The sequence below is a fragment of the Sceloporus undulatus genome, chromosome 4 (genome assembly GCF_019175285.1).
Source record: "Sceloporus undulatus isolate JIND9_A2432 ecotype Alabama chromosome 4, SceUnd_v1.1, whole genome shotgun sequence".
Classification (NCBI taxonomy): domain Eukaryota; kingdom Metazoa; phylum Chordata; class Lepidosauria; order Squamata; family Phrynosomatidae; genus Sceloporus; species Sceloporus undulatus.
In genome coordinates this window covers 68,572,039-68,596,829 of record NC_056525.1, presented here as the reverse complement: position 1 = coordinate 68,596,829, position 24,791 = coordinate 68,572,039, and the positions used below count along the sequence as shown (strand labels likewise).

The following is a 24,791-nucleotide window of genomic DNA, read 5'->3' as shown; positions in this document are numbered from 1 at the left end:
GAAAAAGACTCAGGAAAATTAACCCTGTCATATCTCAGTTATAAATGTACTTTCAAATAAATTGATGGGATAAGGGTTCTATTGTTGTTGTGTGCTTTCAAGTTGTTTCTGACTTATGGAGACCCCAAGGTGAACCTATCATGGGGTTTTGGGGGACTCGGAGTATAATACTCCCAGGCTCACCCAGGCTCCATAGTTGAATGGGGAATCAGACCCTGATTTTCAAAGTCATAGCCCAATGCTCAAACCACTACATCATCAGGACTGGAATATCTGGTAACCAAAGAAGGTGGAGTAGGGGAGAGCTCAAACTGTTGTTGCCCATTTTGTAGACCAAGGATGGGAATTTTGAGGCCCGTGTTCCACAGAACCCCCAATTTATTTATGTTTTTTACAAAAAAATTCAGTGGAACCTCCTGCTTGTACTGTTGGCTGCCTGGCATTTTGCCTCCTAAATGCTATTTTAAGGAGCCTTCCATTATGAAACAGCAAAAAGTGCTGTTTTGGAGACTGGAAGTGACTTTTAGAAACACTAAGCTTTATTTTCATTGCCAAAGGAATAATTAATTAGAAGATTAATAACCGACTGATTCTCACTTGGCCTCAGGATCATATTCTGCCCAGATTCGTTTGAACTCATCCAGGTGATGTGGACCTAATATGGACCAATCTCGTGTGAGGTAGTCAAAGTTGTCCATGATGACAGCAACAAAGAGGTTGATAATCTAAGGAGAGATGAATTGATAAAACGGGAGAAAGATGGCAGAGGGTAATGCTGCTGCTGAGCTGAAGTTAGTCAATGGCTTGTAGAGTAATCGTTATACAGCTGAAGGAGAATACTCAAGGTGACTCATTGGCATTAGAATTTCATTACAGCAAATTGTCCTCTGTGCTTTAAAAAGCAGCTGACTGCTGATACTTGGTAGAAGCTGGAAAAATTACGTTTTTGGAGCACAACTAGCAGAACTCTCCAATCAGCATGGCTAATGAATGGATCAGAGGTTTCAGAAGACTAATGTCTGTTTTTCCTTCAGTGAAAAAAGTGGGTGAAATTTGGGAGGTAAAGCTGGTTAAAAGCTCTTTCACACTAGTAGGACAAGCAGAACCTTAAGCCTGTTTCAATGGAGACAATTCCACCCCTACTTTGCTTTCCACTTTCTGCTTCAGAACAGGTTCTGATTGTATTTGGTTTTGAAGGGCAATCTGTTAATCCTGACACCTGTTGCCTAAACCATCCATGGCTGAGTGGTCTGAGAGAATGGCAGTCTCTTGAGCCACAGAGAAAAACAATTGCTGGATAGACTTGAGGGTCACAGGCAATTCAACTGGTTGAAATGTGAAAGATTTAAAATAAGCAGTTGCTAACAACAATTTACAATTTACAGTCAGGAAGAAATGAAATCAACTATATCTAGCAGCAATACTAGGTATAGGAAAAGTGGGAGAGGAAACAATTGAACAGTCGTCTTCTGTGCCTTCAATTATACAGTACAGTAAATGGAGTGAACAACTAGACTTACCCATTACTACTAGCTTAGCAGATGATGATGATGATGAAAGCATGTTTACCCATATGACACAATTATATGTTAAAAGTCAATAAACACAAGATAGGCCAGCAAAAAGAACATACCAGGAATGCACATAGCATGTAGAAGCTGATGAAGTAGAAATAAGCAAAACCTGTGCCACAAGTATATTCTTCCCCAGGGGCATAATCCGATTCAGGGTCACACAGCTTCCCATAGCTGGCAGCTAGTAAGATTTCCTGCCAGGCCTCACCTGTTGCACACCTGATAAAAGAAATGAGGTGAGACATTTCCAGAATGCATTAACTGGGCAAGATGGCATATAATGATTTTGAAAGGGGATAGAGGTTAGCATTCTTGAAGTCAAATTCCACATATTGTAAAATTACAACCATTCCTTTCTATAAATTTTCCAAGCTTCTGGGGTTAAAACCATGTACAAGGACTTAATTTGTCACATAGGGGCCGTTCAGACTACCTTTTACCCGGGATCAGAACCTGGATTAACCACGGGAAGTTCATATTGGCCCCGATTCTTCCACAAGTGAATTGGAGGCTTTCACACCCGTTCAGGGGCAAATGCCCCTTGGTGCAGGTCTTTTGAAAGTGGAGTAAAAGCTGTATCTTTTCAAAAACATTGGGTCTGGCAAATATGAACTTGTCCCCAATCATGATCGGGTCAAGTTCAGAGGGAGGGCGGAACATACCTCCCCTTCATTGGAAGGAGCCAGAGAAAGGGTGCCAAGGGCAATTGGGGTAACGGAGCAGGAGGAGGAGAAGGAAGGAGCCGGAGAAAGGGTGCCAAGGGCAATCGGAGTGATGGAAGAGGAGGAGGAGAAGGAAGTTGCTGGGGGAAAGAAGGGGGCCCTGAAGGGCAGAATGGGAAGGAGGAGGAAGAAGGAGCAGGGTAAAGGGTCAAGTTCAGGTGAGGGAATTAGGTCAGAGGGAGAGCAGGAAATGGAACATGTCTTTGCTCTCGCAGGCAGCTCTCTCTCTCTCTCTCTCTTTTGTATTTTTATTTTGACAGACTATGTGAATACTTTTTCTACAGGTAGATACATATATAGATAGCATGTGTCTGCTTGTGCTACATTTCCCTTTCATTGGCTTGCTCCCAGCACGGCACCTCACTTTGCAAGAGGCTTTTTTTCTAAATTATTTTTTATATGCGAATGCTACAGTGCGAATGTTACAAATGTTACAAATGTTTCTCTTTCAATTTGGCAAATTGATACAGAATGCTTTTGATACTGTATATGTCTATAAGGAATTCTGGGGTGGCTGAGGGAAAGCAAAGGATGCAGAGATGGCATTCCGAGGTGAGGGATTAATTAATTAATTAATTAATTATTCTTGTATGTGTATGAGGCATTCTGGGGTCACAAGGAGGGAGGATGCAGAGATGGCATTAGATTGCATTTTGGGGTTGAAAATGGAGGCAAAGGAAGATCCATAATCTGTAGTGACCCAAATACATACAACACACACACACACACACCTGGAGGTTTTTAAATTTGACAAAATATGCGTACACTGCCACCAGTTTTTTTTAAAAATGGGGGTGGAAGCACCCATCCGATTAAGGTAAATGATAGTGGGCACTTGGCTCCGGAGAGATTCGGGAGGGGGGACCCGATTCTGCCCAGTTCCATCCAGGGTAAATGTCCCAGTGGGAATGGGGCCATAGTAGGGTGCATAAAACCTTAAGTGCCACTGTTCACTATTAACTGCTCCAAAGCACAATTCTTTTTGATCCAGATTGTGTGTTGGCAGATATTCTGATTTGCCCTGTAAGTTATAAACCTCCAGGGCAGAGCCAGTTAACATAGATGTTTAGCAATAATCAATAAGTCAAAAGTTCCAAGACTGGAAACTAGTTCAGAATGGCCAGAATGGGCCATTGCCCCTGAAGGTCTTTCACAGGACAGTCTTATATTAGAAGGTGTCCTCTGTCTGAAAAGTTGTTCAAATCCAAGCAGAAAGAAAGAAAGAAAGAAAGGTAGAAGATGTTGCCCTACATTCAAGCAGAAAGAAAGAAACAAGAGTAGAAGATGTTGCCCTACAACAATTAGCTCCTGAATAGTAGACTAAGCAGACACATAGGTCATCAGATCATAGTCTTTGCCATTATGTTGAGATTTACTGTCTTACAGTAATTATTTCTAAATGTATGTCTATACATGCATATTAGCATATGAAAATTTTATGTAAATCAGTACCATTTGCATGATGCATTTCCTCTTTTTTTGCAATCAGGTGAGGCTTACCTGAACAACAGCAACACTGCTTGTGGAAAGGTCTGAAAGTTGTTGTTCCTATTTATTTGGGTTCCATCAACCAGAGCAACTTTCCCAAACATCTGTAAACCAAAAGTTCTGTTCATCATTGCCAAGAATTTACTGTTTTACTAGACATCTATTCCTGTTGTGGGTTTCTTTGATAAACTTGCATCTTTGTACTAGTTACCTTGCTGACACACTTGGTTTCTACTTCAGATGTTTAGCTGGGTGCCTAGACAGACTGCTCCTATAGGTACCATTCAAAAATCATTGTGCAACTATTACTTCCTTCCTTCCTTAAAAGGCAGAAGCAGTAGGAAAACAATGGATGATTGGGTTCTGTATATAATTCTGTTTGAATAGGGTGACCTCTGGGGGGGGGTTAGAATAGAAGAGACCCTCATGCAACCCATAGGTTCTGTGCCCCTGAAGCCTGCCTGAAAGCCCTCCACACCCAATTTTCTTTAAAAATAAATACAAATATAATCACAAACAAACACTCAAACTGCCCCAAAACCATGGTGAGTTGAATCCCTCCCCAAGCCTGCTTCAGTTGTGGAAACTGAGCATATTTCCATCAATTCTTGAAGCTGGAAGGGATATGACATCACTTCCACTTGCACAAGAAGCAGCCATGTGGCCAACGGGTGGCACCCTACCCCACTGTTGTCAATGTCACTTTAAGATAAATAATAATAATAATAATGATAATGATAATGATAATAATTGCACCCTTTCCACAAAACTGGGACTCAGGACAGCTTACAATATTAAAAAACAGTAATTAAAAACATGCAGAAAAGGTACACTAAAACAGAATTAAATTATTACAATATTAAAACAAATTACATGTTAAAAGAATAAAATAGTTAAAAGGATAAAAATGTTTTGTTTTTTAAATTTACCATGTAACACCCTGGCCCATTTTTTAAAAACTTTGTTTTAAATGCTGGTCTGAACAGAAAGGTCTTAGCTTGCCGGAGGAAGAACAACAAGGAAGGGGCCATTCTGACCTCCCTGGGCAGGGAGTTCCACAGTCTAGGGGCATCCATTGAGAAAGCCCTCTCTCACATCCCCACCAACCGTGGTTGTGATGGTGGTGGGACTGAGAGAAGGGCCTCTTCTGATGATCCCAGAGCCCAACTGGCTCATACAGGGAGATACGGTTTGCCAAATAGCCTGGACTTGAACCATACAGGGCTGTATAGGTCATAACCAACACTTTGAATTGTTGAGGAAGAGGAAGAAAAATATGTTACAGCCACTGACTGTGCCTTTAAAGTAACATGCACTGTTTGACTGTGAGAAAGACAGGGAATCTGAGACAAAACAAGTCTTCCAAAGAAGGAAATGAAAATATGATTTCTGATCCTGTCTCCAGGGATGATTTATAACTGGGATCTTGGCCTCACTGCTGCAGGGAAATGCAAGCACTTTCTCACATCCTTACCTGCATCCCAATTACAGCATAGATAAAGAACAACATCACAATCAGCAGGGCCACATGAGGCAGTGCCTGTGGGGCAAAGCACAGAATAATAATCCAAGGATCATATACAACTGCTACACAAAGTAATGGGATAGAAACTGCAGAATTGTAATGCCTGCCTCTGCTTTGACCAACAACCCCTTTCCACTTCCAGTACCCCTCTTTCACCTAGAACTAAGTTCTTACCTGGAAGGACTTGATAAAGGTCCAGAGTAAATTTCGAATGCCTTCACTTCGGTTTAGCAATTTTACCAAGCGCAGAACTCGGAAAAGCCGGAAGAAAGTGATGGAGATCCGGCCAGTTTCATCAGGATCTATGGGAGGAGTCTATGGAAAGAACAGATCCATGTGGCAGTGAGAGAAAATAAGCAGACACAGAAGAAAACTTATGGTTATTCACCAACAGATCTGTGGTGTTCATCTAGTATGACCATTGCAATACAGCTGTTATCAATGATTTAATTGTGGATGATGATGAAGACTGACATGGTATGCAGTCTTTAAACCTGTTGAGAAGCTAGAAAGTGCTGACTTGTCTCAGTGATTTTTCACTACTGAACCAACAAAAAGCAGGAGTACTCTGTGCACGATAAAAGATTTAACCTCCTTCTCCAAAATTTCAGTTTACCACTGCACCACTGTAGAGTTTTGATGGCAGCTAGTATATTTGCAACCCCTGTTTAACAGTCTCCTTTCCTGAATTGCTGGAGATGGCCTCACATGTGGTAATAAGGCCTCCAGATAGTTCTGGGCAACCTCAACATCCACACCAAGACTAATTTGACAGGGTTGATGCAAGGCCTCATGGGTGCCATGGCACTGTTTAAATTTGTACTTGATCCAATACATTTGGCAGATCAGACTTCAACTTGATCTCTCCTTCTGAGAAGTAAGATGGTAATCTGGGATCTTTTTGGTATCAAGCAAAGGTTTTTATTCTCCTAGGCTTTTGAACTAATTTTAAAATTTTCTTTTTAAAACCGTATTATACTTTAATTTGGTATGATGTCCATGATGGGCAGTGTATGAACATTATTAATAAATAAAGAAGAAAACAAATTTACCTGTGATGTGGCTTCTCCAGCATTGGTGGCCTCCTGGATCATCAGTGGTTGGGTCTGTGAACACATCCCATCGTAATAAGCACAGCAATGGTTGCAACACAGGTAGCACTAGGGCCTCAGGGCCAACAACATGCTAAACTATGGGATGGGATAAAACTACATGATCGACTGCATGCTGATAAAAAACACTGGATATAGGAAGAGTCATGCCATCACCATTACACTGGTTCCCAATGGTAATTCCTTCCTGGACTCACACAGTCATCTCTAGAACTCTTGGATTGTTGGCTTTACTGAAATAAGGATGAGTCTGAACCATCAGAACTTATAGGAGCAGCATGGCAGGATAGGAGTGAAAGGAAAGGTCATGGGGCAAATAGAGGTTGTGAAGAAAGGGTAGCACTGGATGATCTGGTAGCCTCCCAAGTGATATCTGTGCTATAAGTGTGAACTGGAGAAATGCTATAAATGGAAATACATTTCCCAGCTGCAGGAACTGTAGCTTTGTGTACATATAAAGTACAACTCAAACAAATCTACAGTTAATAGCATCTATTTCATTGTAGTGAAACCATGGCAGTTGAACTGGTTTAGACTTGTAGCGGAAATATGTCATGACATTGCAGGGACAAGCACATCAGTGGCTATTCAATACACAGTCAATCTCATATCATTTTGGCAGGCTAGTTCACATGGGTCAGTTGTGCAACAGAACACATTCAATGCAAAACTGATCCACAGATTTCTGTTTCTGCAGAGTATCAAAACCATCATTTACAGTTTAGTTTTATATCCAGTGCATAAGCTATAGGACATTCTGCACTGATTGTATGTTCATCAGTAATAAAGATACTGTACACAGTACAGTTTTCAGGGTGGATCAGGAATGGAAATTGTATTTTCCATATCCTAGAGACAAACTTGCTGGCTTTTGCTGTACACCAGAAAGCAAAATTGACAACTGCACTGCCAGGGCTGTCCCTGCCATCTGCTTTGTAGGGCTGTTCATTCAGTGATATCATAAAAGTATAATCAAAACAGTGTTACAAGGTTAACATAAAAAGCCAAATGCTAGAAGCTGTTAGCTTTATGCAACAGTACATTTTACAGGCCCTAAAGAATGTAAAAATAATATTATAGGTTCTTAATAGCCATCTATGCATAATATGCCAATGTTTTATTGCCCAGCAAGCAATGACAAGCAATTTTCTTATCTAGACATCAGTCTTTGCTGGATGTGTGAACAAGAAGCAAACAAAGAAACAGCAATTGGTTGTCTTCAGATGTATTTTAAAAATGTGATAAGTTCTCATGAAGAATTCATACTTCATACATACATCAAGAATTCATTATCTTACAAAATTCTCATATTTGTGGTGTTTATCAAGAGAATTAATAAAACTTATAAAATTTATAAAATATACATCCAGATTGAAGAAAGCAAGAGAAGAGTAAGTTGATGGACAATATATGACAAAAAATTGACTGTGACAAGAAAACTCAAGGAAGATTTTAAGAAACTCAACAAAAGTTTTAGTTACTTTGGCAGCAGTTTTGATTGTTTATGGTCCAAGAAATGAATGTCAAACTATCATATCTGAAGCAAAAGAATTTTGAATTTGCAAATAAACCTGAGAATTGGCTTTTTTATGAGACAGGAAAGGATAAAGAAATTTGTCACTAAGATCAAGAAAGGAGATCAGTATGTAATAGACAATTTGAAAAATTTTAAAAGCCTTTGAGGGATACTACAGAGGACTATATGGGAGCGGCAATGAGAAAATTTTAGATATAGAAGACTATTTGGATAAATTTCAATTGGATAAGCTAGGGTTGAAACAAAACCAGTCTGAATGGACTGCAGACAACTATGGAACTTATTGAAGCAAAAGGGGACCAACATCGTTGTCCCCTCTCATCCTTACTGTTTATTTTGTCATTGGAGATCCTACTGAGAGATGTTAGACAAGGTGACAGAATCTGTGGAGTGAGGATAAAAAAAAGGATAGTATAAACTGAGGGCTTATGTGGATGATATTGTGATAATGAAACAAAAACCACTGAAATCAATGAAAGCTTTTCTGGGGGGGAAAATAAGCATTTTGGGACATGTTGCAGGCTTAAAGTGAACAGCAATAAAACAAAGTTGCTGACTAATATATGACTTCAGAAGAGGAAAATGAACTATTTGCACTTTCAAGTTTTAAAATGGAAAAGGGGGGATTAAATATCTGGGAATTACAACCATGAAGAATAATAGTTTATTATTTCAAAACAACTATGAAAAAGTCTGGAAAGAAAAGAAACCTAGAAAAATAGGGAAGCTTAAGTTTACCCCTTTTGGGAAGGATTGCAGCCATAATAGCAAATGTTTTGCAATCACTTTTATTTTGCTTCCATACTGTCCCTATTTTCAGAAATGGAATGCATTTTATGAAATGGCAGAAAAAGATTTTCATATTTATCTGACAGGCAAAGAGACCCAGAATAAAATGTAAAGCACTATACAATCCTAAGGAAAGGGTTGGCTTGGGAGATCCTAATATTCAACTGTATTATGAGGCCTGTTACTTTGTATGGTTCAAAGAAGCAATATTGCTTAGAGATGAGAGATTCTTGGACCTTGATTATCTTTGATATAATAAAGTAAAGAAGTATGCTGAATTTAAAAACCATTGTATTAGAAAGTCTCATTTATGAGTTTGGTATAAGCATAAACAGAATTTTTTCCTAAGATAACATTCACCACTTCACTGCTGGAAAGCTTTTAAAGGAAAGAATGGCTTAAAAATTGGAGATAGTTGCTTTATAATGATTCTTTGTATTTTGAACAGGGCAGCTGGATGTTTAAATTGAGAGTGATCATTCTTATGAAAGACAAAGTTCTTAACTGGTGTGCTTATATGCAACTTAAGAACAAATTTAATCAAGTCAAGAGGAATGCAGCCATAGTGATTTGAGAAAATAAATTTTATTTAGAGTTGTGTAAAGATAATGACCATGTAATTTAAAAAGTATATAAATGACTTCTGAAACTAGAGACAGAAGAGAGCCTATAAAATAGTACATGATAAGGTGGGCCCAAAATTTTGGGCATAATGTTCAAATGCATGTATGGAAAAAAGTGTGGTCCAAAGATATAAATAAATCTTGTATAAGATGATATAAAGATCGTATGCAACCTCAAATAAGTTGCTGAAAACATCCAAGAATGTTTTGAATCAATGTTGGGAATGTCAAGAAAAGGAGAGCTCCTTTTTTTCATATACAGTGGACTTGTAAGAAGCAAAACGTCTAAGTGATCTAAGATTTATATGCTAGATTTTGTAATGTCACCAGAAATGTTTCTGTTAGAAATGGATTACTTCTTTGTTACATGATAGCAGCAGCAAACACATTGGAGCTTATCACTTGGCATTTTAAATCAGCTCCAGCCCCCTGGGCTGCAATTGGGACGTGGGATGGAGGTGGGGGTTATCACACACTAAATCGCTGCCAAATCACTGGCCACCATCAGCCCGGGTCCCAGCTGGGTCCCAGCTGCGCTCTGCCAGCACTTTTTAGAAGTTGGAAAGCTTTTCAACTTCTAAAAAGTGCTGGCGGAGTGTGGCTTGGACCCGGGCTGATGGCAGCCGGTGATTCGGTGGCGATTTAGTCTGCAATAATCCCTGCCTCCATCCCACGTTCCAGCTGCAGCCAAGTAATAAGATCCATTGTTTGCCCAAACTTGGAAACACATTGAAACACCAACAATGGAAGAATGAATTGTTAAGGTAGTTAGCTGAAATGGCCAAACTAACATAGGTTCCAAAGGATAAGCCAACTGATTTTTTTTAATGATTAGAAACTGTTTATGGACTTTTTAAACAATAATAAACCTAATGAAGTAATAATCTGTGGTTATGGTTACTAGTAACTCTAGTAGGAGCATTTAATTGCAACTGCAATGGTAGAAAAACATATTTCTTTTTTTATTTATATTTTCACTACATTTAGGATTGGAGGGGTCAAAGCCTAATTATGTTTAATATGTTTCATTCTTTCTTTCTTTCTTTCCCCCTTCCCCTGTTTTTTTTTAAAATATCCCTTTTTTCTTTTTGAATGCATTCTTTCAGTGTATATTATCTTGGTTTTGATTAAAAAGTGTTAAATGAATAAATAAATAAATAAATTACAAAAAATTACAATGAATTCATGGCCATTTGCTTTTGGGTGAGTGCTAAGTTGATAGTTCGAGAAGTTGGTTGTGTGACAGACATGCCTTTAGGCTTGATCCCTGCTAGGATCAATAGAATCTCCAGACTGACAACTTTCTCTCCCTCCTCTGTAACAGTACTATTTCTGAAAACTAACTTGTGTCATCAGTCTCATGCAATCCACATTAACACAACAGGAGATGGCAATAAGGAAGTGGTCTAGGAAGGGAAAAAAAGGATATATGAACAAAAAGGGTAGCCCACAACAAGCTCATGCAGCTGATATTTACAATGCCATTACAGCCACCGCTTAGGCAGTACAATCCACCACTGGAAGCAAGAATTGTCTGTCAAGAGAATAAAAGAGTCAGGAATCTGATAACTACAATACAAAGATAGAGGAATGGGAGTCAGAATGAGTTTGAAAGAAAGAACAGAAAGAGGAAGGAAGGAAGGAAGGAAGGAAGGAAGGAAGGAAGGAAGGACTGGAGGAGTTGGAGGGGTCATGTTTCACAGAAGGAGATAATGGAAGATGCCAACTGTGACAGTTACAATGAGGAAGACAGGTAGAAAGGAGGAAGGGAAAAAGGAAGGGATAAAATGTTGAACAAAGGCAATTAGATAAAATAAGGACATGGGTCTTGAGCACTGACTTGAAATAAAGAGCACTAAACTGTTAAAACTCCCCAGAGTTTTCCCATTAGTACCACAATTTCTAACTGAAGCACAGAAAAGTCAAGAGATCCAGCTTAGATGAACCTGGAATAAGCCCTGGACACAGGGGCATCCTTGGCCACTTTTAGAAAATCCGTATGTTCTTAGATTGGATGCCTACCCTACCCTCTGCTGCATATCTAGCTACAGGTGGATAGTGAAGAAATCACTGGTGAGTGAAATTTCAAATAGATCTTCAGAAGAGACTGGCTCTCAGGATGCCTCCCATTTTGCTGCATCATTTGATGGAGGAATAGCCTTTCCTTTATTGATGGAAATAATTCCAAAATTGGATAGAATGACCTAAAAGAAGATAGCCCACAGAGTTTAATAAGTTGGCTTGTCTCCTCATCCTGTATTTATATTTATGTTTATCTTTATGTCACTTTTTATGATTGTTGCATATGATTACAGTAGAAAAGAAATGAATGTATGTGTTTGCTGGATCAGAGCTCTAATATGTTCTTTTTTTCTTGGCTATCTTTTCTATCAAGACAACGTATTTCTCATGAATAAATATATGATCTCTAGGGAAGTTTCATAAGTAATGCCACCGGTACTTTAACATACTTGATATTATTTATTTTTGAACTACCATAAAGAATATCTATGTGCTCATCTGAGGGAATTTATGAACATTAATATACAAACAAATTCAACAAATGGACTAGAAGAGAAGAGAGAGGTAGAAAACACACGAAGCATAGAAAGGAACAGAATGGCTATGTTTGCAAACTAAAAATATAATATATTGAGGTTAAAGAAAGAGCTGCATCAGCAATGCCTTTCTGTCTTATGGAATCAAAACAGGGTTATGTATTTTTGCCAGCAACATGGTATGGGAAAAGGTTCTTTGATAATCCTGGGCCAAATATTAGCCTTCTTAGATTTTCATAGCCAGTATCTGCTCAAGAGGAAGCACCATTCTAGTGTGATATGTAAAAAGCTACATGAAAGATGAAATTAGGGCAAAAAACAGTCCTGCTACTGATGATAAAGGAAATAAAGAGGCAAGCAGGAGAGAAAAATCACCAGGACGTCTGCATGCTCCCAGGCTCCATTCCTCAACTCCACTGAAATTAATCTTTTTTTGCCTTAATCACTTAGCAACTACAGCTTCCCTTTGAGACTTTTGGCCATCTAATGGGTAGATTACACTCCGACACTGAAGTATACAGGTTAGTATTTCTGTAAATCTAGTGGATAGAATCCTGAAGGTCCCTAAGTAAGTAAAAAGGATAACTTTCCTCCTTTTAAAGCCCCATTGTCTATTGATGGCTAAGCCTTGAAATAACTCTCTACACTTTGGAGCTTGAAAACAACTCCTCATACAGATGGATCTTTTTGCTGTTGATTTCTACAACTTCAGCACTGGCTAATAAGGTAAGTTTGGTTTTTAAAGAAGGGGAGAAATTTGGATACTGGAGTCTATAAGGAAGACATTGCTCAGTGTTTCATGTAGGAATATGATGACCTTGGTAAGACTTCTTAGTAGTAAGGAAGGAGTCATGAACACTACTGATGAATATTATTGGTCTAAAGCTATTTCTACAGCTAAAGCTAACTTCAAATACAAGCTGCAAATACAAGCAATAGCAGTGCACTGAGCATAAAAAAGCATATGAGGTCTGTGTATTATGTACTCAGTATATACAGACATACAGATTGTGGTACACATGTGATATTCCACATATGGTTATGTTATATACTCCAGGATACATCATAGCAATCACACACATGTATACAAAAAGGCCATCTGTATATGACAGTATAGTGATAAAAGACAGACACACTATAGACAAATATAATAAGCAGATATTTGAAACATGGTTGCCACGGACAGCAAAGCAGAAATTATCAGTGGTTACCATGAGGCAAGCCATTTCAAGCTTCATTTCACACTAAATTTTCCAGCTGCATATTATTTGCCAAGGGCATATAAGAAGATACAGAGATTGCAGGACAGGTGAAGTCTCCTAGGTATATATTTGTTAACTAGGATCAAGAACAGGTCTACTGATAGTGCTTCTTGGAAGAAATGAGTAGGGACCACAGTATATACTAAGCAAATCCAGTTCTGTGTGTGAGATGGCTATGACTCCCTCAGTTCAGGGATGACTACTTTGAATGAAAAGTTCTATTTGGGCATGCAGAAATTCGTACAACAGCTTCTCCCAGTTTGGCATTCTCCAGAAGTATTGGACTATAACTCCCATTATTAACAATTAGCATGGCAAATGGAGTTGCAGACCAGGATGCCTGAAAAGCACAGAGGAAAGTTGTCACATATTTAGTGGGATGTTGGGAGCTGATAGTGCCATGGAGTGAGAACCACGGTTATCCTGCAACCTCTTTTTCAGCTTTACAGTTGTTCTTCTGAAACATTCCCAATCCCTAAATCCCTGCAATGTTGGTTGCCCTCATTACACTTACGTCAATCTGACTCAGGATGACATCAATGATGCTACCGATTACTATGAGGAAATCAAAGACATTCCAAGGGTCCCCAAAGTAGCCCTGGAAAAATATAAAAAAGAGAATTGACTCTAAAAAAGTGGAATTAAACTGAAGCATAACAAAAGATAGGGCTTTTCAGTCTGTGTAGTTTTATTAGGACTATAAACTGTTATGCAACCACACACTTACTCCACTCGCTAGCAGTCCTGTATAACTAGTCCCACCAAATGTTTCTTTGTTTATATTCAATTATTTCTTAGATGGTTTCAGAATCTTCCCCAGCTACTTTATAATATAAAACACATTTTTAATTTAAACAGCTTTAAAAATATATCAATTAAAATAACATACAATTTAATATATCGAACTATAGTTAATAGTGCAAAATCTTATTCCCTTGAAAAAGGAATGTGTTACCCTAAGCAAAGTGTCAGACACACTTTATGCTTGGAGCCTTATACATCCACTTACCTTAGCCTTGAAGGCTATAAGTTTCAGGATCATCTCCACAGTAAAGAGAAGTGTGAAGACCACATTGAGAACATCTGAAATGTGGTTCATTGTCTCTGATTGATTGTAATGCTGTAGAGATGTTTGAAAAATAGTAAATGTAAAGGTTTGAAAGCATTTAATAAAGGGAGAAATAAGTACATTTCATAAAACTAGATCAGGGAAAGAATACTGATATGGTCATGAAAGACACAGACTCATGATAATGAGCATCCTGATTTGTGCCTTGGCACACAAGGAGCCCTGGTGATGCAGTAGTTAAATGCTGGTACTGCAGCCACAACGTTGTAAGTTTTATCCTAGAGGAAGGCTCCAAGGTCTGTTCAGCCTTTCAAATGAGTACCCAGTTTGTTGGGGGCAATTGGCTTACACACTGTAAACCACTTAGGAAGTGCTAGTTCACTGATAAGCGGTATAAATAAATAATAAATATAATAAATAAAATATTTATTTATATCCCATCTCTTCCTTTTGGGGATTGAGGTGGGCAACAACAGAGTTTATGATACAATATAAAAACAATAAAACTGACAAAACCCTGACCTAACCCTCCCTCCCAAACTATAAAATTAACATAAAACATGATTAAAATATATAACATTGCAATACAATATCACAAGATTATTTTACAACTCGTGAATGATGAGGAGATATAGTAGGAAGGACAGATAGAATCAGTTCTGTGAGGTTATCAGAAAAGGCCTGCCGGAAGATAAGGGTTTTTGTCTCTTTTTTAAAAGCCTCCAATGAGGATAACTGGCGAATCTCTTCCGGCAGGTCATTCCAAGCTTTTGGAGCCACAGCGGAGAAAGACCTCCAGGAGGTCACCACCAATCTGGTCTTTTTTGGATGTAAAAGATTTTTCCCGGAGGAACGGAGTGTACGGGAAGGATTATATGGGAGGAGGCGTTCCTTCAAGTAGACTGGACCCAGGCCATGTAGGACTTTGTAGGTGATAATCAACACCTTGTACTGAGCCCAGAAGCTAATAGGCAGCCACTGTAATGACTTTAGAATAGGTGTAATTCGGTCAAACCTAGATTTTCCGGTGACCAGCCTGGCTGCCATGTTTTGTATCAGTTGAAGCTTCCGGACATGGCACAAGGGTTGCCCCATGTAGAGCGCATTACAGAAATCAAGACGAGAGGTTACCAGGGCATGTACAACCGTTTCTAGGTCCCGCCGCTCCAGGTAGGGGCGCAACTGGTGTATCAACCAAAGCTGATAACAGGCACTCCTGGCTGCCGGATCAATCTGAGAGGACAGATGAAGCGATGAATCCAGGAGCACCTCTAAGCTGCGGACGCAGTCCTTCAGGGGAAGTGTGACCCCATCTAGGACTGGCGAACATATCTCCACACCTGGGTTGGGGTTGCCTTTGACGAGTACCTCTGTTTTGTTTGGATTCAGCTTAAGTCTATTTTCCCTCATCCAGTCCATTACCGACCTCAGGCAGTCATTCAGAGGAGAGATGCCCTCCTTGGTCACTGAAACAGTCCGAGACATAGAGAAATAGATTTGGGTGTCATCAGCGTACTGATAACACCTCGCCCCATGTCTCCGGATGATCTCACCCAGCGGCTTCATGTAAATGTTGAATAGCATTGGTGACAGTATCGCCCCTTGAGGGACACCCGAACTGAGCTCCCTTTTGGCCGATCAACTGTCGCCAAGCGACACCATCTGAGAGATAGGACTGGAACCACTGCAAAACAGTGCCTCCAATTCCTAGTTCCCTCAAGCGCTCCAGAAGGATACCATGGTCTATGGTATCGAAAGCCACTGAGAGGTCCAAAAGCACCAACAAGGCCACACTTCCCCTGTCGATGCATAGACGGAGATCATCGACCAAGGCGACCAGGGCAGTCTCAACTCCATATCCCGACCTGAAGCCAGTTTGAAATGGATCGAGATAATCGGTGTCATCCAAGGCTACTTGGAGCTGGTTTGCAACCGCCCTCTCGATCACCTTACCCAGAAAGGGGAGTAGAGATACTGGTCGGTAATTGTTTTTTTTCCAGGGGATCTACCAGGGGATGGTATAGAAATGTACTTGCTATTGCTACTGGGATCCCCAGAGCCACCAGGCAAGTTCAGTATATGAAGTTATTGCTCTCCCACAGGAAGGCATGCTTCAGGATCCCACTGGGAAGGAATTCTACTCATCCATACCTGCATGCCCAAACAGACGGTATTCAGTGTGATCAGAAAGAACATGAGGTATTCAAAGTAAGAAGAGGTCACCAAATACCATATCTGGTACTGATAGGGGTTCTTGGGAATGTAGCATCGCAGTGGGCGTGCTTTTAATGCATACTGGACACATTGGCGCTGGAACAAAAGGAAAAGTAAGATGTGAGTGGAACTATAAAGGATAGGCAATACCATCCATGTTCAGGATACTTCGTCTATAGCGATCATCCTTAGAACTTCGATTTAATGAGATATTACTGTTCACCAGTCTCCTGGAGTTCAGCAGCAATGGTGATTTATTTTATTTTATATTTTTAAAAATCACCTGGTTTTTTAAAAAATAAGTAGACTCCTTAAATGAATTATTTTCCAAGCAACAGTCTCATGGGTTTGTTAGGAACCACTGTCTTTGCAACAGAGTTCTCTCTGTAGTAACAAGTTGCTTAAAGTGGCTAAAACAAGCAGGACTAGCACAGAAAGAGCTATTAGTCCTCTGGCTGTAACTAAACTATACCCAAGCTATGTATGTACTTTGACTGTGCATTTTAGCACTACCTTGATCACAATCAACCAATAAGAAAAGACAGAAGGAGTGGTGTCATTCAGTCTTCCTATCTACACTAGTAGAAAAATTACTATACGATGTAGTGCTGCTATATTCAGATGCCGAAAATATGACTCTCATTACCTCAAATGTCATGGAGCTTTCCAAAGCTACTGTGTATAGTTTAAAACTTCCAGAGCCAGATTTGTTACCCCTCCTAGCTGAATAGTATAGCTCCACCACACTTAGCATTCACAAAAGAACTTGTTTTTGATCCATGCTAATCTTGGCCTAGAATCCAAAAATGATCTTTTGTTCCTCTGATACAGCCCAGACCTCTCATGCTTAAAATCTCTGCTTGCAAATACCTATAAGAGGTTCCACTTACATCCATCCATCAGATGTGCTATACCTGGTTCTTGTCTAGTTCACAGTCTTTGTACTCTGTTTCACCTTGCTCCTGGAAGGTTACAATAACAAAACCAACGAAGATATTCATCATGAAAAAGGCTATGAGGATGAGATAGATGATGAAGAAAATGGCAATTCCCATACGATAGTTATATATGGGACCCATGTCTTCAGTGTGGGTATCAATTGCTCTGTACAGCAGACTAGAAAGAATAGCATAGCAGTCAATATTAATTAGCATGGCTAAAAAACATTTGAAAAAGTGGGTTGTGGAAGTATTTTGTAGTCATGGATGGATTGTCAGGTGGTCAGTGTCCATCTCTCACACAACAGACTTCCCACTCTCAAAAGCATTTTCCAAATGATAATAACTGAATCAGTGCAGTTAACTCATTTGCTGTATGAGTTCCCAATTCATTTATTTGTTTATTTATGCTCAAAATCATACAATGGAACTGTTTTTTTTTTCTGTTGTCAAATGACAATATTTTGGTGCCAGACCAAAAGATGTTTAGCTCAACGACTTTGTCTTGACATAAAGTGTTATGCTTATACACATTTATGCAAACTTTGTGTACCATGATTAGAGATGTACCCAAAAGCTGCCCTGTCAATGCCATTTCACTTGTACAGCATAGCTAATGTAATGTATAGGGATTAAATTTGCTAATTTTGTTCTCAAAGTAAGCAATGAGTAATTTTAGTCATTTTCTTCAGGACTTAGTCTGTGCAAAATATGCATGTGAGAGAGTTGCACAGAAAGCAGAAAATGCAAAAAATATTATCTGCACAGAAAATACTGTTTCCTGCACAGATAATAATGTAGTTGGGGACCTATTCTGGACAATTTTCACACATAGTTTCTTGCGTAGGAAATAATATCTTCCGCATAGAAAATGTTTCCTGGGCAAAAACATGTGTGGATTTTGTGCAGAATAAGTCCCCAGTAGTGAAGATTCTTGATGACTCAATCCTTGTCAGGGTTTCCCAACATTCAAGAAACATATTTTCTTGCCATTTTTTAAAAAATAATTTTTAATATTAATAAATAAATAATAAAACTTTAATTTATATCCCACTTTTTGTTACCACAATCAAAGCAGCGTACAACCTTTAAAAAATACAAACTTTACAATTACCTCCCCCCCCCCCTTAAAAAAGGATTAAACGTTCTATCCATTAAAATTACAGGCGATAAAATCTAAAGACAATAATAAAATAATAAAATAACAGTGGGCACAATCTTCACATATATATGTGGGGGGGGGGGAGCGTTACATGGCCGGGTTCTGTTTCAGGAAGACCTGCTGGAAGAGATCCGTCTTGACAGCTTTCTAGGTTGGCAATTTGACGGATCTCCTCCGTCAGGCCATTCCATAAAGTGGGAGCGATTGCAGAAAAAGTCCTCTGGGAGGTCGCCGTCAATCTGGTCTTTGTGGACTGCAACAAACTCCTCCCAGAGGATCTGAGAGTACGGGGCGGATTATACGGAAGGAGGCGATCCCTTAAGTAGGTTGACCTATTCTTTCCATCCCTACTAATACACAACAGCTAATTCTTCTGAAAACTCATAACAATTTTCACCCTTTCCTGTACTGGATTATGTACTCACTTAGGCCATCCTTCAAAGGTGGATACAGTGAAGAGAGACATCATAGCTGAAAAAACATTGTCGAAGTGAAATTCATTGTGGAACCACATCCGCTTCTCTACCACAACCTGTGTTGGATCAGCATCAATGTACATGGTGAAGTATCCTCTGGAATGAGAAAACTCATGTAAGTAAAAGACAAGTAGCCTGCTCTGACTTACTTCATTAGAAAGCAATCCTATGGGAAGTAAGCATGTAAAGAGATCTTGTAGCACCTTTGAGACTGAAAGATCAGAAGTTGGCAGTATGTGCTTGTGAAGACTTGAGTCTACAAAAGCTCATGTTGCCAACTTTTTTCTTTCAGTTAGTCTCAAAGGTGCTACAAGACCTCTCTACATACTGATTCTACAGACTAACACAGCTATATCTTTGAATTCTACTACAGGGAAGTAAGTTTCATTGAGTTCAATGGACACTTATTCCAGTATGGAGTTCAGTATAAGACTGCAGCCTTAATTTCACTTGCAGTTCACTAAAATAAAAAGGGACTTGCTCTTATTGAGTTACTTAAGACAGACCAATATATAAACTAGTGTTTTGTTACTGGAGAATAGAAGCAGCAGCATAAATATAGATATTGTTAGGGGAAAATTTAGGAAACATTTCAAAAATATCCCACTGGATTATGGGAAACATTGCTGGATAATACTGAACACCCCCTACAGGCCTCTAGTGACAGGCAACTTAGAATCAAGGAACAACTCCAAACTATGCAATATATCCATCAGAAAAAACACCACACCAACTTGAGCAGGGCACCTCCCTTACGCCTGAAAAGTATGCTCACATTTTGTGAACCACAGATTCACAGTTCTTCATCAGATTCAGATTATTGGCCCTGATTCAGCCCATCACTTCCTCCATTCAGTAATCTAGCACCTGCACAACTTCTTCTGATTCAGGTAGAATGAATATTGTATCCATGTTACTTGTATGCATGATACCACACCAGAAAATATTATATGACACACACCAAACAGTTTCATATACTGTGTATACTTGACTAAGTCAACCTTATGCATAAAGCGAGGGCAGGTTTTGGGGCCAAAATTGTGGATTTTGATATGACCCGTTGGTAAGTCGAGGGTAAAACTTAGGGACATGTAATGAAGCATCTAAATCAAAGGAAAACAATGTCAAAGAACATACAAAATTCCAGCAGGCATAACTGTATGTGCTCACACTAAAGACTGAATGGATGAGAGAGCAGAGGGAGGTCAGAGCTTCCAGGACAGATTACACTCTTGTCTTTCACCAGAGGATGGTTCCTTTTTCATAAGAGTTAAAATACAGTATTTACATTGACCTGTGGATACGTCGACTCAGGTTTTTGGGGTCAATTTTTTGACTAAAATTGCTAGACATACATGAGTATATACAGTAGGTATTAAACAGCATGGCAGAGAGAATGGAACCCTACAGGAATTGCTGTTCTTTTTCTTTTTTTAAAGGAATCATTCTCTACATCTGACAGAACATACTCTGAGAATGAGGGGCACCATAACACAGTCCCTCCTCTCACTTTCAGAGTTATGTTCTATTAGACGTTTTAGATGGGATGGGGGAACTAAATGTGTGACCACCATTTTCAGTAGCGACCACACATTCAGGCTTAATCTGCGCTGCAGAAATAATCCAGATTGACACCACTTTAATTGCCATGGCTCTGTACTATAGAACCCTGGGAATCCTATGGAATCCTGTAGTTCGTTATGGCACCAGAGCTCTCTGACAGAAAAGGCCGAATGTCTCACAAAACTACCATTCCCAGAATTCCATTGCACTAAGTCATAGCAGCTAAAGAGGTGTCAAACTGGATTATAATTGCAGTGCAGATGCAGCTTTAGTTTTGTTTTACACTCTGTTGTGATATACTGTTCTGAGTTGTAGAAGAGAACTATGTTCAATAACCAGGGAGTGGCCTACCTGCATTCAGATTCAGTCATTTTGGTTGGATCTGTACAGCTGAAAAACTTCCCCTACAATTAAACAAAGTTCAAAAGAATTATTGATTTTACTGTTTAGGTGTGATATGGGAGGGGTTGGTCATTTTTGTACTTAATTACAGTTTCAACTGTCTGACAAATCAGTGAAGATTGAGAAGCGAGTGTCTTTTTAGCGATATAAATGCCAAGTACAAGTCCTTGCTATTGAAGAGAAAGAGACAGCATCTTTGCTCAATCAGACTGGAGCATCTTTGTCCTTGTGGCTAAAGTGATCAAGCATTATAGGAGCAGCAGGAGGAGCTAAGATCTTGCCAGTTTGATTCACACATTGACTGAGGGAAAATACCCACTGCAATGACACTATTGTGTCACCTCCCTGGAAGTATACATTTCACTGGCTGTCATCAACTGTCCTTTTTTGTATTTATTACAAATACATATTTTTGTTTGTATTTGTTAAATGGCCAACACATCTACCCCTGCATGTCCTTGATTGTGTTCAAGTTAATCCTTCCTATATATACAGTGTACATGATTCTTTGTATAGACCAGAGAATAAATTGCCTGGGGATGCTGTCTCACCCTACCTCATGTTAAGGGTAGGGTTTGTGCCTGGGATTATTTTTATTCATTGAACAGAGAGCGTTGTTTAAATTGGAAAGCACTGCTTTAGACCATCATCTGCTCAACATTTTATGATTCTCTTAACTCTTCAACTAGCAGATCTAGTATCTGGGAAGGATTCTGACTGTAGCCTTCTCCTTGACGGCTACAGAACTGTCTCTTGAAAAATGCTGATGCTCTGTTTTGTCCTCCTTAACCAGTTTCATCATTAAGAGTTGTTTACATTATGAAAGCACCAATCCAGATAGTTGATGTTATTTGAAAGTGAGAAGATAATTAAGGATGAATTATTTGTGTTTCACATAGTATATGTAATGTGGCATATTGTTATTTTCAGGCCAAAGGTGTGGTCACAAGGCAAGCCAGATGTTATTACACCTGAGAGCGCCAACTCAGCACCTTGTTCTGGCAAGAACTTTCACTGAAGCCTTTTATTCCTTTCAGGTAGACTACCCTTTCCAGGCTCCACTTTTTCTCATAAAGGTGTAAATTTAAAAGGATGCAGGCAATTGGCTTGAAGCCTGATGCTCCTGCATTTATCCAAGAGTACATGGCATGCAGACTTCTGGTCTTGGCACATTGGATGTAAGTGCTCAGTGCTAAGCCTAGAGGTCACCAATGCTTATTTTCATTCACTGGTCTTGGGAGCTCTGACTCAGGAGTCTCTTGTATCTTGGGCTTGGGCGGCATGCTCCTTGTTCTTTGAGATTCATTTTTGGTACCAATGGTTCATCAGCCTCTAGGCCCATGTCCATACTAATGCATGATTAGGGTCATATTAATTTAGTCACTACTTTGCACATGCAGAATTCTGTGAAGGCCACACTTGATTATGCAATGACCTGAGACTAACCAAAGATATTTGGCTAATCCAGCTTTGGATTCCAAACTCTGGTAAAAAGAATAAATATTTAGAATAACAACCCTTAATCAGTGATCTCTGAAAACAATAATAACTATTCTGATTTATGCAGAAAATATAATGTTGCAAGGAAAGATTTTCACCTTGAAGAGCTGCACTCCAATGCAAGCAAATATGAACTGGAGCAAGAACATGACAAGCACAATGTTGCCAATGGTCTTGATAGCTACAAAAACACACTGGACTACATGCTAGAGAGAGAGAGAGAGAGAAATTTGTAAACAATCTCAGTTACCTGCAAAATATAAGATTACAAAATATAACTTTGCATAATTTGTTGAAGTCTGCTCCTAGCTGAGAGATAGGAAGACATCACACCTCCCTTGCCATTCCTTATTCCCATGTTGTTCAGTAAATGAAATCATTTCCATGACTATACTTACCTTCAGACCCTTTGCTCTGTTAATGGCTCTAAGTGGTCGTAGAACTCTGAGCACCCTTAGGATTTTCACCACTGAGATGGCACTAGACCTGTTACAGGAAAATGGGGAGACACCTTAGCATGACCTTACACTTTTGTGCTTATGATATACAGTTTAAATCCTGCCCATAAAGGCATTATGTGGCTTTATAATATAGTCTATATATGATAATGGTCTTTGGATTATTTCTAGAGATGGAACAGGTCACATCATAGCTGGAAATGTAGGTCAGAGGATTCTGCTGTGATGCCTAACCACCAGGGCACCTTGAAATAACTGTTCAAAAGACTGCCATTTTTTTTTTCTGCCCTGACACTTTCAGTCTAAAATGAATCAGTTTCTAATCCTCAAATTCAAAAAGGAACTTTAATTTCAGAGCACATAATTTTTATCAAATGCATGTAGTAATATGGGAATCAGAACCTGTACAGCCCAAATGTCACAGTCTGTGCACACTCTGTGCTATCGACCTAAACGCTAGCTGTATATATTATCTATAGCTGCTTCATATTTCTTCAGAAACAAATATATCCTTTATATATTTCAAAGTATGCCTATTGCCTTACTCTAAAGCAGTGATTCCCAAATCTTTGTCCTTTAGGTGTTTTGGATTTCAAGTCCCAGAAACCCCAGCCAATTTGGCCAATGGTCAGGACTATTGGGAGCTGAAGTCCAAAACAATTGGAGAACCAAAGTTTAGGAACCACTGCTCAAAAGAAGGCAAATACATTCACCATCCTATCCTACTCCACAGATCCTCAGCTGCTGCCAAAGAGACACAGTTAATGATTGGTGCCATCCTGTTCTTGAGAGAAATGGCACTATTGCAGATTGACTCATACTGGGCAAGGAATCCACGAATGACCCATTGGAATTCCTATCCCTCTGTTGCATACTTACTCAATGCCCATGGAGATGAGGGAAACAGCAACCACAAGCAAGTCCAGGATGTTGAAATAGTTGCGGCAGAAAGAACCTTTGTGAAGGAAAGCACCGTAAGTAGTCATCTGTTGAGAAAAAGAAGCCTTGGTTAGTTTGTGGTAGATCCATTTTGTGAGACTCCTAGAAGCTGGGGAATGTGCCATAACTACAATTAACAAACCTTAATTCGGGGTCTATTGGCTCTCTATACTGGTGACAACTATTCAGGCTACCAATTCATCATCACAAATAAAAAGGGCACTTTGAGCACAATGCCCATCCGACCTTCCAAAACAGCTCCCTTCCTCTGTAGTGAGGTTGTCTATATAATGCCCTTTAATTAATTCCTAAAATTTCTTTCTTGTTCTGTATCTCTGTGCTATGTGTTTTTCTGCCTTTAATTCATGAATTGGTAATGTGTAATCTGTGTCCTAGTCCATGAGTATTTCTCATTCCCAGTTACATATGTGATTTTTAAAATATATACATGAAAAATAAATGAAGTGAAGCGTCTTTTAAAAACATACTTACTTAAATTATGGGCAAACAAAAGGGCATCTTACAACTTAAAAAAAACATGTTAAGAATTCAATGACAAGTTATTATTACAATACTAGAGGTTATCATGGACTTCCATGATGCTGATTATGTGTGAGTGTTAATACATTCTTCTAACTTTGCTAACTTTGTGGGGGAAACCCTTGCCAGAAGGGTCCAATAAAGTTGGAACTTCTCGGTCAGTGATTTAACACCACACTTCATCAGTCAAAGGTTGCCTGAACAAAGTGGTTAAAAAAAAAAAAAGCTCTAGGACAGCATCAGACACTGTGGTTGTTGTTCAGTAGGGGCAAGTCACATTTGTCTCTATTTTCATTTTTACATGCTGTGAAGGTTCAGCTCTGGAGGCTCATGAGATATG

General features: G+C 39.3%; 1 protein-coding gene across 1 annotated transcript in view; it reads right to left on the bottom strand.

Annotated features, from left to right (window-relative positions):
• CACNA1S (calcium voltage-gated channel subunit alpha1 S) overlaps positions 1 to 24,791 on the bottom strand; it is a 95,955-nt gene that overhangs the window by 17,852 nt on the left and 53,312 nt on the right. The window contains exons 20-34 of the mRNA XM_042464027.1: positions 23,852 to 23,958; positions 22,913 to 23,000; positions 22,613 to 22,720; positions 20,964 to 21,016; positions 18,999 to 19,145; positions 17,388 to 17,589; positions 16,411 to 16,569; positions 14,200 to 14,310; positions 13,705 to 13,788; positions 6,362 to 6,415; positions 5,484 to 5,624; positions 5,259 to 5,324; positions 3,797 to 3,888; positions 1,634 to 1,793; positions 598 to 725 (exon numbers count right to left, since the gene is read on the bottom strand). Coding sequence (XP_042319961.1) covers positions 598 to 725; positions 1,634 to 1,793; positions 3,797 to 3,888; positions 5,259 to 5,324; positions 5,484 to 5,624; positions 6,362 to 6,415; positions 13,705 to 13,788; positions 14,200 to 14,310; positions 16,411 to 16,569; positions 17,388 to 17,589; positions 18,999 to 19,145; positions 20,964 to 21,016; positions 22,613 to 22,720; positions 22,913 to 23,000; positions 23,852 to 23,958 — 1,700 coding nt within the window. The remainder of the gene's footprint in view (positions 1 to 597; positions 726 to 1,633; positions 1,794 to 3,796; positions 3,889 to 5,258; positions 5,325 to 5,483; positions 5,625 to 6,361; positions 6,416 to 13,704; positions 13,789 to 14,199; positions 14,311 to 16,410; positions 16,570 to 17,387; positions 17,590 to 18,998; positions 19,146 to 20,963; positions 21,017 to 22,612; positions 22,721 to 22,912; positions 23,001 to 23,851; positions 23,959 to 24,791) is intronic.